General features: G+C 54.8%; 1 protein-coding gene across 3 annotated transcripts in view; it reads right to left on the minus strand.

Moving 5' to 3' along the window:
- Positions 1 to 14432, minus strand: part of ACTN1 (actinin alpha 1) — an 88243-nt gene that overhangs the window by 39152 nt on the left and 34659 nt on the right. For all 3 annotated transcript variants that reach the window (XM_028505752.2, XM_028505753.2, XM_028505754.2), the window contains exon 2: positions 1240 to 1354. In XM_028505752.2, the coding sequence (XP_028361553.1) occupies positions 1240 to 1354 (115 nt within the window). The remainder of the gene's footprint in view (positions 1 to 1239; positions 1355 to 14432) is intronic.

Genomic DNA, 14432 nt, shown 5'->3' on the forward strand with positions numbered 1-14432 from the left:
AAAAAAAAAATAGGCAGCTAGAGCTTGTACAGAAGCGCAGCGTGCGGGGAGGCAGGGGGTCTGGGGTCCAGGGTCTTTTCGGGAAGAGCCAGTGGAAACAGCAGGTGCCAGCTCACGGATGATCCTGCGAGCTCTGCTAAGGAATGTGGGCGGCAGGCTCAAAGCCCTGGGGAGGCGCCGAAGGGCTGCAGCAGGGAACGGCCTGACCGTATTTGGGCTGCTGCAGGGATCCTCTGGCTTCTCGCGGTGACCGCTACAGTGGGAGGCGGTCGAAGGCCTCTGGCACCAACTAGGTGGGCGCTGACACAGGCCCACAAATACCACAGTAGCCAAGGTAAAAGAAGAGCAGAGGAAGGAGCCAGAACATACGGAACCTGAAAGGTAAGTTGGAAAGAAGAGCAGAGGCAGAGCTGTCCAGGATTCCTGGACTGGGGTCAGGGGCACAGGATGAAGACTGCAGGAGGAAGAAGGCTGGCGGCGGTCAGGAGAAGTAAGCACAGTCTCGGACACACTGAGTGGGTCCCGGGGGACATCTGGGTGGGGATGCCCCGTGCAGTCCAGCAGTTAAGAAGGGGCTGGAGGGAGAAGGCTGGCCTGAGCCGAGGTCTGGGACTCACGGGCATCATGTGGAAGGTAAAGTGAAGAGAGCAGCTCGGGGCACCCGGGGCAAAGCAAGGCCAGGGCGCTGAGGACCGCCAAGCTTGCACAGGCGGTGGAGGACAGGTATTCCGAAGAAAGCTGAGGTTGCATTCCAGGGGAGCTGCCCCTCCGGGTATCTAAACAATCTGGAAATTCCAAGCTGGGGGCCAGATAAGGGCCTGAGATCGTGTAGCTCTAGGCAGAGAGGTTACGGTGGCGCCAAGGTTTCGGGACGGTCAGCCATGGCTGCATTCTTGCCCACAGAGCTCTGGCATTTTGCAGAAGGGACCGTAGAGACCACCTCACAAACCCCCCCTCTTTTTTGCAAATGAGATACTGAGGCAAAAGGCAGCGACTTGTTCAAGGACACACAGATGACCTGCAGCATAGCCAGGACCAAAGCCAGTCTAGTCTCCTAGTCTGAAAGCACATGTCACCCCCACCTTCTTTCAAGACACCCAGGCTAGCCATTACCCAAGGCAGAGCAGCGGCAGAGGTGCCGGGGAAGCGCTCTCAAATCGGCCGACCGGGCAGGCGGCCCCTTATCCCAGGCCAGGGGGCCCTGTCCACCTGGTACTCGAGGCCAGGGGTCCACCTCACCTGAGATGACCTCCAGCAGCAGCATGAGCTTCAGGCCATCCCGGAAGTCCTCTTCGATGTTCTCGATCTGCGTCCCGGCCTTGCGGAGGTGGGAGTTGCACCATGCCGTGAACGTCTAGGCAGAGGGAAGAAGGGAGAACGGTCAGGCTCCCCATAAGTCTCGCCACCTCTCCCTGTATAAGGCACGGGTGGGATCAGGGGATGGAGGAAGCAGTACCCTCTTTCCATGCCTCCCCCTGGTCCTTCTTCCAAAACATCATCCCCACCCACTTTAGAAGTACCAGCAACTTACTACTTAGGTTATAAGGCTTAATTTCGATCCTCACAGTTGTAGGAAGCGCCCCAGAGATAGCATATCAAGCCATCTATTAATACCACAGGATAAATTAGTTTATTAAATCCTCATCCGCTTGGCAGCAAGCTAAGAAAAAGGATTAATCACTTTTGTTGGGGACACACTTCGGAGTCACGATGCCAGGATAAAAAGAGAAAGGTAAATACCCCACGGTGTATCGCTGTGTCTTTGGGGTGGGGATGCAGGCACCTTGAGCTGCAAAGGCAGGAAGAATTCCAGAACGGGAATACAAGGAGACTGAATGAGAGACTATCGATGCGGGAGTGCTCTAGTCTGTGGGGAGAAAGCGGCAACACTGCAACGCCTCTGTATTGAGGAGAGGATCACAGGCCTCTAACCAAGCTGTCCTATGCCAGCAGCACCCCCTGGCAGCTTAACACGGAGAAAGGTCACAAAAACACAAGTGTGCGCTTTGATTTTGCACGCCCTGTCTACAACCCGGGCGAGTGTCTCTCGCCAGCTGCCACATTCCACGGGGAACAGAGATGAGCACTCTCCCGCTTCAGAGCCAGCCCACTCCTGGGCAACCCCATCCTCTCTGCACCAAATGCCCTGGGTGCACAACTACCTGGGGGCTCAAGGGCCAATGTTCAGACCCCCACAGCACCGCCAGTCACCCAAAAGCACGGTGGTGAGAAGTGCACTATTTCTCAGAGCAGCAGCGGCCACACTAGAAATGCTCTTCCTCCTCAGAAAGGTCACCAGACCCATGACCCCCACTACCACTTCCTCTTGCCCCAGGGAACACAGCAAAGGAAGTGGCAATGAATGGGCAGAAGGAAGGAACACCAGACCACTGGGGAAAAGAAATGGTTACATAGGTTTATAAGCAAGAGCTGGAAAGTCTGTGAGCAAGAAGGGGTGATGGGTCCACACAGGTGGGGAGGAGGGGGCAGTCTTTGGAAAGACCGGCACACAGACTGGAGGTGGGCAGGGGACTCATACTGACTCATCAGCCTGGATTGTCCTCTATGTCATGCTTGGCTAACACACACTCATCTTTCAAGATCAGGCTAAGATACCACCTCCTCCAGGAAGCCTTCCTGACAGCCACCCACCATGTCTGAGTTGGGGCAGAGCCCACAGCATCGTGCACCCACTCCATCATTGCCCGTGTCCTATTGCATGGCCCTTGCCTGTCCACTCATCAGCTCCAATCCTCCAGACTGGGAGGGACCCAATGCTCTCCCTAGAGTCCCAGGGCCCAGAGTCAGGGACACAACCTTGAACTAAACAGCGAAAACCCCTGCCCTGGGCAGCGAACATTCTAGTGGATGTGAAAACCAGCCACTGGATGAAGGAGCAAGGGAACCCATGCAAAAAGTGGGAGGGTCCTGGCAGATCCAACGGCACCTGTGGGCAACGATGAATGGTGGCGGCAGGGGCAGCGGGCCAGGCAGCGCTCTCTCTCAGGGACTCTCCCGAGGCCGGAGGGCAGGAGAGCGAGCCTCCAGGGCGCCCTTCCTGTGGGGCTGGTGTGGCAACACCGGCAGGGACGACAGGCCACACTGGCTTTTATTTCCATTTTGTTGTCACTTTTGTTACTGTTGTAAAAACTATATAAGAGTTTCTAAATCTTTAAAATAAATGTAATTTATTTTGTGCTTTCATATTCTCTCCCTGCTGTCGTTTGTCCACATGCACACTTTGGCCAGGTGTCATCGCAGTGTCCATCCGTGGGGGTGGGCTGGGGCTGCGGCGCCTTTCCCCTGAGCACCGCGGGTGCTGCCATGGCGCTGCACTCTCATCTCCCTTCCGGGCCCACGCTCAGCCTCCACCTGGGGATGCAAGGGGGATGGGACTGCCCAGCAACCCAAAGGGCCGGTTCAGTGTGGCCATGGGGGGAGGGGGGGTGCGGAGAAACCTCGCTGTTTATCACCTGGTCACAGAGGGGGTTGGGTGTGAGGAAGAAGAAAGAGGCCGCCTTCGTGTAAAAAAAAAAAAAAAGACGCTTTCGCAAGAGGAAAAGTACTGTTGAAAGCAGCCTGCCCCATTTCCTGGGGAAGCCAGACTCCGACCCTGGGAGACAGACCACACCTGTGTTTGCTCAGCTCTCCCACACACAGCCTGGTTCTGAGGCCTCCAGCCTGCTCTCCGCTCACACCTCCAAGGCCCCAGCCCCAGCTCCCACAGGTGACGGCCTTGAAGGGGTCTCTAAGCACCTCCCCAATAAGGAAGTTCCCCCGGTAAGCAGCACCGGTCTCGGTCTCGAATCTCAGGCCCAGGGAGGAAATGGGGGGGGGGGGCACTCAGTGATTAAGAACACACACTACGGGGTGCACCAGATGCGAGCTCAATGCTCAAAGCCACCATTCACCAGCTGTGTGACCTATAGGTCAACCTCCCTGAGCCTCAGTGCCCTAGACAGTAAACGGGAACAGTGACAGCCCTTGGTAAAAGCCAGGACCATTGTCTAGAAATATTTATGAGTGCCTGCCAGTCAGTACTCAGTAAATGGTGAGGACAAACCTCCCCACGGATGGGCCGCAGAGGACTGGCCCTTGGTCCTACGGCCCACACCCTCCTCCCTGCCTGCAGCCACCAACCTCCACCTGGGCTCCAGCCTGCAGTCACCGCTCAGTGCAGGCAAGGTGATGCCTGATGTGTCTGAGAAAAAAAATTTTTTGACCTGGTGCTGACGTATGATGGGAGAGGGCTAAAACTGTGGTGAGGGGCGCAGAAAGCCCAGGACTCTGGCAGGGGTCTTGTGGGCCCCCAGCAGGAGGAGGCTAACGGGGCACAAAGAGGAGAGGGCAGGAGAGCCCAGGAGGGCTTCCACGCACACCGCAGGGCTTCTGTGCAGGCGAGGGCTGGCCCGGCCCTGAACCCCGGCCTCCCACATCAGGACACAGAAGGGCACCTGCCCCTTCGTGGTGCCCCAGGGGTCCAGCAAGGAGGAAAAGCCAACGGTCAGCCACAAGTGATGCCAGTGGCTAGAGACCCAAGGCCCCACGGCCTCTAGTCTGGACACCCCAGCGTGGTGGGCAGCGCTACCCAGCAGGGCTATGGTCGGCCTCATTCAAAATAAAGGGTAAGGGGACATTGTAGTGCCTCAGTCCCCACCAGGAGCTGCCTTATGTGACCTTCCCATTGCTCTAAGGGCCCCATCACTGGGTCCCTGGCTCACAGTCTGACTAAGGAGATAGGGCCCTCAGGGGACCCACTATTGCAGAAACGGGCCCAGGGATGCTGAGGGGTCTCGGGAAGAATGCTCGGGCACCAGGCTGGAGTGCTGCCAGGGCTGTGGCGAGGGCTGGTTCCCTCCTTGCTCCACCAGCCACCAGCCCCACCACCAGCCCCACAGCACAGCCCTGCAGCACAGCCCCTGCGGGTCCGATGGAGAGGGAGGGGCACCCCGCTCACCTTAAAGCATCTGCCCATACCTAACCTGGAATAAAGACAATTTTAGGAGACAAAGAGACTAACTGTCCAGCACTGCAGTTCAAGGTGCAAACGGGCCTGGAATTGATGGGCAGCGAGAAGCATCTTTGTCTACGGGTCTCGCAGTCTCGCTTTCACACAGAATTCCTATCTTTCTGTCACATCTTTAACAAGTGCCTTGTCCATATATTTCCTTCAAAGGGGGTCAAGAAGGCAACTGGCTTGAGAACATGTTCCCCCTGGTCCCCAGCTCAGATGCACTAGAATGCACTAACTCCAGCCCCAAAGGCCCTTTCTGAACCTCAGTTTTCGCATCTGCAAAATGGGGACAGGAGCATCTACCAGGCAGGACTGCAGGAAGGTTAAATATGATAATAGTGTGTTTTACCACAAAAAATTGGAAAAAAGATCATATTAACATGGTATTTTTACTTATTTTAATAATAATAATAATGTATTATTAATATTTGCTTAAAATATTATCGTAAGAAACAGTCATTACCATTATCATTACCATCTAAACTTTGGAATTTAAAAGGACACTGGATCGTCAGTCACTCGCTCAGCTGGGCCCACCCATAAATAAGCACGAGTTGGGGGCTGAGCTTCTGGAGTCACAGGACTTCCTCAGGATCACTCCACGGAGCAAGCCTCCAAGACATTAGAAGGACTACATCACCCTGAGGATGACGGTGCAAACCCCACGTCCATCTCCCTCCAGCAGGTGGTACCCTGTGACCCGGCACGGCTCTGCCTCGAAGCACTCACCTGTGAAATGGGGGCGATGCTATGATTTCATGGGTTTGGTTAGGAGTCAATGAGACAATTCACGTAAAACACTGAAAAGAGGGCCTGGAACAGAGTACCAGCTCAACAATGACCTATTATTACCGTTACCACATAATTAGTTATAATTACCACAAGTTCACGCTATTCTACACATGGCATGAAAAAACGTCAGAGCTGGAAGAGATGCAAGGCATCACCCAAGTGAAACCTTCAGCTTACAGCTGAAAACACATGGCCCAGAGAGGGTGAGTGGCTTTCCCCAGGCCACACAGCCGGGCATGTTCACAGCTCGGCCTCCAGGCTCCCAGTCTCATGTGCTTTCTGCTCCATCAGGATGATGTGGGTTTCGGGCGCAGGTATGGGTGAGGTGCTGGAAGGGAACAGCAGAACCAAGGCCGAGATTGTAACTGGCCAGACGAGTAGTGAAATGGACTGTCACTGAAAATGGATCACTGCAAAGTGACATTACGACCACTTGGAATCTGTGTGGCTCTGGCTAGCACTGGCACAGAGTCTGAGTTGATGGAAGATCAGTAGAGTTGGCATGGCATGGGCAGCCTCTTTGGTGGAGAGAGGCAAGGACAGTAGGGCCCAGAGGCAGGCGAGCGGTTGTCCAGAGATGGAAGATTGTTCTAGATGGTGAGCCAATCAAAAACATGTCGGGGGGATCTCTGGGAACTGGCTCTTTAACCAGGAGGACAGAAAGAAGGATTCAGGAGCTCACCTCGGATATCTGAAAACCCTCCCACGGACAAGCAAATAAATTTGTCAGGCACATCCCCAGGCAAAACAAGGCAGGCAGTGCAGGCTAGTGGTGAGGAATGTAGATTCCAGAGCGAAGCTGACCTGGAGCCACGCCCAGCTCTGCCCCTCAGTAACCTTTGGCAAGTGACTTCACTTCTCCAACGCTCAAGCTCCACATCTGTAAAATGGGTATAGTACTAGAACTACCCAGAGCAGAGTGAAGATCAACTCAACAACACACAGCAAGTGCTAAGCACACTCATCCACAAGTAAGGCTCAATAAATGGTAGCTTCAATTATTAGGATGAAGGACCTAAAGCTGCAAGGAAGACTAGTGTTCAAAATAATAAACAGACCAAAAGTTGGATGTACAGTGTGTTACGGGCCAAAGGCATATGCTTGGTGAGGGACCCAGGAAAGGACTCAAGCACCCCGGGGGCTGAGCTAAGTAAGGTCCGTTATAATGCTGATAACTCAAGAGCCCAAGGCAGCCCTTGGGATGCTGGTTTACAGATGCGCTTGAAAAGCTCACTCAGACCAAGATCACCCAATTAAATATCTGAGCAGGGTTGCAACCTCAGTGCCATTAATACTTTGGGTTGGTTACTTGTATGTTGGGGGTGGGGGGTGCTATTCTATGCATCCCAGGATGTTTAGCAGAATCCCTGGACCCTACCCTCCACATACTCCAACATTCCCCTCACCCAAGTTGTGACAATTAGAAACCACCCCCAGATGAGAACCTGGTCTGGAGGAGACACACACTCATGCCATAAACAAGAGTAGTGAGTGGAATACGGTAACGGCAGCCAACATCAACGAGCACTTACTATGTGGCAGACCCTCCTCTGGGCGCCTTACCCCCGCTGACTCACTGATCTTCACAACACCATGAGGCAGGTGCTACTAATCTCCCCATTTTACAGATGAGGAAACCAAGGCACAAAGAGGGTTACTAAACGAGCAAAAGGGGCGGCTGTGAGAAAGAAAGGAGGAGTGGGTAGTGCTTGCCTCCGTGCATGCTCACCCTGTTCCCGAAACAGGGCCCTCCCAGGCCACCCTTTGTTCTTCCCCGGGAGAAGATGGCTCTGGTGCACAAGCTGATGAATGACAACAATGGTGCAGCCTCGGTACCAGGGCAGGGTTGGGAGTGGATGGGGGTGGCCTCCCCGTGACTCCACGTGGGAACACGGGCCCTCGGTTGCCAGACTGCCCATGAAGAGGAGCCAGAAATCTGGACTTACATGTGAATCCCCTCCCTGGTTTTTTAACGCTGATACAATTTAAAAATAAGACATCTCACAAGCTTCCAAAAAGGTGTCAGCAGGCTAACTCTGAATTAAGACCCATGGGGGTCTCTGATTCTACAGTGGGAAACGTGAAATCTTTTCTTTTTTAAACAGTTTACTTATTTATTTTTAAAGAGGGGAAGAGAAACAGCAATGTGAGAGAAAAATATGGATCAGTTGCTTCTCATGCAACCCCCCCACTGGGGACCTGCCTGACCCACAACCCAGGCACGTGCCCTGACCAGGAATCCAACCAGTGACCCTTCAGTTTGCAGGCCAGCACTCAATCCGCTGAGCCACACCCGCCAGGGCTGAAATCTCCCTAACTCTCCTAACAAAAAAATGACGCACACAGGAACGTATGGTGTGTGAAAGCAAACACTGCGCACACAGCTGTGCCCAACACAGTTAACACTCTGAACAGACCACGGCTGACACCAGCCATCTGGGAGGCTGGTAGCAAAGTCTCAGGGACTTCCTGGGAGGGGCGGCGGGAATCCCCTCACGGGGGGGGGGGGGGGGGGGGGGGGGGGGGCTTGGTCAAGGGCCGATACACACACTTTGTGCACGCACCCTGCCAGCTTTGTGAATTAAAACAAAGGGACCACTTTCCATTTACTTCATTTGCAAGATAAAGTTGCTGCTAATCCCCATTATAGGATGGACGGGGTGATGTGGTACAAACCCCTGCGCAGAGCAACCCCTCCACGGGACTAAAGTGAGCACAAACGCTCAGCCAGGAGCCGGGAGCTATCCGGGGTAAAAACGCAGAAGAAAGAAAGGGCCATGAGCACGAAAACATTCTTGCCAGCATCGCTGCGAGGCCAAAATCGGAAACTGTCCCTCATTACATTAATGAAGTATTAGTTCATTAAATATGGCTCATCCACTTGGTGGAACATTCCACGGCCAAAATGACGGGCGCTGAAACTACATATTATTGTGGAAAGAGGTTTGTGTGTAATTAACAAACGCAGGACACAAGACCGTACGTGCTGCGGTTTACAGCTATGTGAGCGATCGCACAGACGTGGGAAACTGACCAACACAAAGCCCATCCCAACGCAAACAGAGCCTCTCGAGCTCCCGCGTGTGATCGTCCGTGACTCTTTTCTGCCTCCCTTGCCCAGGTGGTTGCCGGCGTGGCTGGCTGACAACCTACTCCCAACCCCTGTCCCTGTGGGCGCTCTCCTTTTCCATGTTGACTTGCCTCCTTGCACAATTCAGGCTGAGCCCGCTGAGCTGACCTCACCAGAGAAGCCTCCACTGACAAAGGTGCTTTCTCTATTGTACCGTATGTACAGCAGAGTAAACAAGATAACCCATCTGCAGCCCCAGGGGACCAGGGCGGTGGTGGGACAGCAGTGCCGCCTCCCCCGGCCAGCAGGCCCCAGGCTCACGTGCCGACCACACCCCTCCTGGGCACCTCCTCCTGCTCCCCTGGGCTCTGGACACTGGACCCCAGCCACGGTTCACTCCAAGGGAGCTATTGTGCAGAGGGCTGGAGCCAGGAAACCTGGGCCCTGCCCTGGCATAGCCAGGCATGCGTGTGACCTCAAATAAGTCACCACAGCCCTTGCTGGAATCCAGCAGCTTTCCTGATTGGTGGGATCTTCTCCTGGTCAGAAGGGGCCAATACACCCCACAGGCACAGTGTCATCTCGGTGAACTCAAAGCATGAATGATCAGTGTTTCAGTGCCAGCTCCTACCCCTCCCACACAGACACCTGTTACTGGTTTACTGGACAGTCCCGAAAGCTTTCTGCCAGCACAACTCTGGAAGGACACATGAGGACCTGAAACCCAGGCTGCCTCCAGGGAGGGGAGCGGGGCTCCTGACCGAGGGAGGGAGGGACACTGGCTCTTCACAGAACACCCTTTTGTTTCTTTTGAACTTTACACCGTGTGCAGTCATTACTTTTTTTTTTTTAAGTTATGCAAATGCACAAAAAGTCTGTCTGGAAATGGGTACATTTTTCTGTTAAGTCAGACCTCTGGAATGGGATACAGGGGGCTTCCCATTTCTCTGGGAATTTTTTTTGGTGGGGGAGGGGGTCAGGGCCTATGTATTACCAGGGGAAAAAGAAAAACACCACATTTCCAAAATAAAAAACACAAGAACAAGATAAAGATAAAGGGGGGGCGGGGAAATTATCCCATCTATTTAAAAGAATTTGTAAAAAGTGGCTTCCCCATAGCAGGGCCTTCCCTCCGCCGGAGGAAAGCAGCAGGACCTCGGCCTGGGCTCCTCAAGTCAAAGACCAGCTCCCCTGCCCGGATGCCCGCCCCCCAGGCAGGCGTCCCACCCTGGCTGCCACCAGAGCCTGCCCCTCCTCCTGGCTGCTGGCGCTGCTGCTCGCCGGGTGTGTGAGCATCAGGCCAGGGTCCCTGGGGAGGGCAGGGCCAGCACGTGCACAAAGGGCTGAGTTCTCTGAAGCATCTGCTGGCAGGGAGGTCACTGCGGAGCAGCCAGGAAGCGTTTGTCTCCCTAGGGCCACCCTGCGGTCCCTGTGACCCCCACAGTGTGGCCAGGGTGTGGGCTCCGGGTGGTTTGTCTAAGCGAAGCCCTGCCAGGAGTGATCTCAGATGCCCGGTGCTCTGGTAACGTAAACAGGGGTATCTGGTTAACTTATCGAGGGCTGACTGCCAGCCTTTCAAAGCGAGCTGTCAGCTGGTTCACTCACAGATGAAAAGCAGAGTCTTCAAGACATCTCCACCCAGATCTATTTACTTTCTACCCACCTGGGAGTGGCTGCTGAGAACCAGTAGGCAGTTTCCTCTGCTTGGAAAAAAACACCTCTCTAACAGATTGCCCCCCAAGCCATGTGAATGCTGGGGTCCCGGAAACTCAGAGTGCAGGGGGCCAGTGTTGAGGAGGGGGCAGTGGCAAAGGAGCTGGACTTTGGAACCGGACAGAGCTGGGGCCTCGGTCCCAGCCTCCACCTCTCATTAGCTGTCTCTTTGGACAGATCCTCATCTCAGCCTCAGGATGCCCATCTGGGAAATGGGAATAACGTCACCTATGATGGCACAGCATTCAAGAATGCCAAATTAGGTCTGATGTACATAGTCTGGTGCGGTGTCCATAACAGATGCATAAAATACATGAATCTAGCCAGCCTTGTCGCCCACTGGCTGTGTGACCTTAATGGACCCATTCAGGCCTCAGTTGCTTTGCCTGACAAGTGGGGATACTGAACATCACTACTGTGCAGGCGGTTTACAAGATGAGGGCTCCGGGGATGCAAACCGCACAGCAAGATGCCCAGACAAGCAGCAGCCGGATAAAAATGCCTGCTGTCATCCTGACCTCACTTCCCATTCCCTTTCTACTGAATCAAAGTTAATCATTCACAGAGCTCTGCAGATCCGAGAGAAAGAGGTCATTATTTTTTCCTACTGATAAGGAAACCCTGAGACCAGCCTCCGAGGGGAGCTGGCAAGGGAGCGGGCGGGGGGGGGGGGGGGGGGCCTGTGTATTTCCTGGTTTACATCCACCTTTGGCCCAGCTCAGGAGACACAGCACCAGACACCTGGAGGGTGGCCAAGGCCAGAAAGCAGGAGGCCTGGGGACTCCACATGGGAGGCAGTTTGACCTAACAAACATACCCGGTTGAAGAGGGCTCCCAGCCTTCCATGAGGCCCAGGCACCCCCTTCCCGCCGAGGCCCTTGGATAGCAGGCTGCAACCTGGGCAAGTTCAGCACCATCCTGTTGGTGCAGGCAAAACTGGCAGGTTCCGGAGAGGGCTCAGAGCTGTCCTAAAAGTCAGGTGGTGTGTGATCCAGTGAAGAAACGAGGACTATCCTCTTAACTCCCGGCCAGCGAGAGTCCACTGCCCCCACCATCTGCCACCACCCACAGCCTGGCCTCTCCCAGGGACCAGGGAGCCTCCAGCAATAGCCCAGTAGTCACAGGCTCTGTCCACTATGGCCACTGAGATCCCAGACTCACTGAGCCTCGGTTTCCACATCAGTAAGCCAAAGACAAAAAAGAGCATCTATTCCGTGCAGTTGCTGTGAGCGGGGTTGTGTGTGCTACTCGGAGGGCTTCCCCAGTCCAGCCACAGACTGAGTGCTCACTCGATGTTTCAAAATAAAACCTACAGAGACAGAAAGTCAAGGAGTGTCAGCTTAGGGCTGGGGGTGGGGGGCTCGGGGTGACCGCAGAGGGGGACAGGGTTTTGTGTGAGGTGATGAAGGTGATCTGAAAGTGGCTGCAGTGGTATAGTTGCACACAGATGTGAATACGCTGGAAACCATCCACTTGTCCACTTCACATGGATGAACTGTATGGCATGTGAGTTATATCTCAATAAAGTTATTTTTATATAATGCTTTTTAAGGTTTATTTTATTCTCATTCCAGACAGTGGGGAAGGGGGAGAGAGAAAGAGAAAGACAAACATCAATGCAGGAGAGAGACACCAATTGGCTGCCTCCTGCGCATACCACAACTGGGGATCAAGCCCGCAACCTGAGCATGTGCCCTGACCGGGAATCGAACTGGTGACCTTTCAGTTACAGGATCCAACCAATGGAGCCATGCCAGGTAGGGCTAAAGCTATTTTTTAAAAACTAATATGTCCCAGGTTCCCCATAAGCCTGTTCTCCAAGGCTGTTTGTTGTTGTGTTTTCACCCATCTGACCCACCAGTAAGAAACCAGTCTCAAAGGCAGGCGCTGGACCCTCGGCCACCACAGGTACCGCAGTAACTGAGCCACTTGGCTCCTGACCGGGGCGCCATAAGCAAGCCAAGATGAGGACTCCCACAGTGGATGAGCCTGGGCTCATCTTTGGCCACATGCAGCCCTCAAACCAGGCCTGAACTGTGAGCTTTGCGCACCAGAGGCCTGGCCCCTGCGAGCAGTTACTCCGAACAGGAGGCCAAGCCCCAGGGCCTCTGTTTAACCATCAAAGTCCAGGTGGCCCCTCCCGGGCACAGTTCATACCGCAGCAGAACAGCCGACTCCCCGCTGCTGTCTCCCAGCTGGGCCCTGCCGGTTGCACCTCCCCCACGTCTGGAGTCGGTCTGACAGCACAAAGGCCATGAGGGTCACAGCTCACGGGAATGGTCCACACATTCCTTCCCCAAAGAAGGAAAAGCCACCCAAACGTAAGGTCATTTGGTTTTTCTGGCACAGATGCTGAGAGCTACGGGCCACTGGATTCTACAAAGAACTTCCCCGGATGACTGGGATCTGATGCGGCCTGGTATTCACAAAATACGGGGCATCTGTGGTCTGGCTGACTCAAGGCCTCACCTGCCTCCTCCGAGTAGCTGAGTGGCCTGAGGACGGCCTCATCTGCACACGAGACGACTGAATGTACCCCTCCTGGGGCTGCAGTTAGAATTAAAGAGCACAATACTTGACTCAATTTCCTGAGCAGGGGCTCAAGAAATCAAAGACCTGTGCGGACAGTGGGCCAAGAACCGAAGGGCCTAATTAAGTCAATTCTCTTCGCCTGAGGTCCAGGAACATAAAGCTTCTTCTCCCAAAACACAAGCACAGATCAGCACATTATAAAACAGCCCGGGAACCCCCAAGCCCCCTGATTAAGGAGCCACAGAGGACCCGTGGGCCAATGGGAAGCCCCCCCCAGCCCCAGGCCGCCTGCATCACTGCCCCCCCAGCCCGTCCACAAGACCTGTGTGCAGTGTGGGGGGCCAGCAGCCCAGCACACAGGCCAGCTGGCCAGGCGGCCGGCCCACACTGTGGCGTGGCCAGCCAGCTTGAGGGATGGGGGATCCGCAGCAGGGAGAAGAAGGCTAAGGAACGGGAATGTATCTAGAAACTTCTACATTTCGGAAATGGCGGAAAGAAATGCAGTTACAGGCAGATCTGGCCAGGACCCGCCTCCCCCAACTCTGCGGGGAAGGGGCAGGCCACGGGGCTTCGTCTGTGGGTGAGTGTGCTCACAGCCCTGCTCGAAACTCAGAGACCCAGGCCGGCCTGCCCCCCAGCAGCCGGTTTAGCCTCAGAAACTTCAGGGGGAGGGCACCACAGTCCCCCCCAGACCTTGTTCCAGAGGCAAGTACAGTGATGTGCCAGCAAAGGTGACGCTGAGGACACGGTAGGCCTCTGGGACCCCGAAGGGAGGGAAGGAGAGCAAGAGGAAGATACTGGAGTTGCTGGAAGGTCTTGGCCATTGCCGCTCAGTGGGGCATGGGCCATCCCGGCAAATCCACTCAACAACGTTAGAGAAAACCAAAGGTCAAAACCGAAGGTCAGAGCATTAAGCAACCTTCCCAGTCACACAGTTCTGAGAGGCGGAACTGAGATTTGAACTGAGGCCTGTGAGACACCAAAGCCCGAGCCCACCTCTCTAGCCTGGGGGCCGAGGCTCTTCCCGGTAAGCCTGCAACTTTCACCCAGGCCAGGGAATAATGAGAAACCAGCCAGCACCACCCACCCCAACCAGCCAGCGCTGCCCACCGTCCCGCACGGGGACCTGTGTGGTGTCCCGACGAAGTCCCTGGCCTGCACCTGGGACGGTAGCGAAAGGCAGCCCAGGACAATGGGCTGAGAACCACCCCCAGCGTTCACCTCCAGCCACAAGAGAAGGTTCTGGACCTGGTGGCTCCCTAGGGATGCAGAATGCCTGGGCAAGTTCAACCCCTAAGTTCTCCTTCTCCT

Source organism: Phyllostomus discolor, chromosome 1 (genome assembly GCF_004126475.2).
Source record: "Phyllostomus discolor isolate MPI-MPIP mPhyDis1 chromosome 1, mPhyDis1.pri.v3, whole genome shotgun sequence".
Taxonomy (NCBI): Eukaryota; Metazoa; Chordata; class Mammalia; order Chiroptera; family Phyllostomidae; genus Phyllostomus; species Phyllostomus discolor.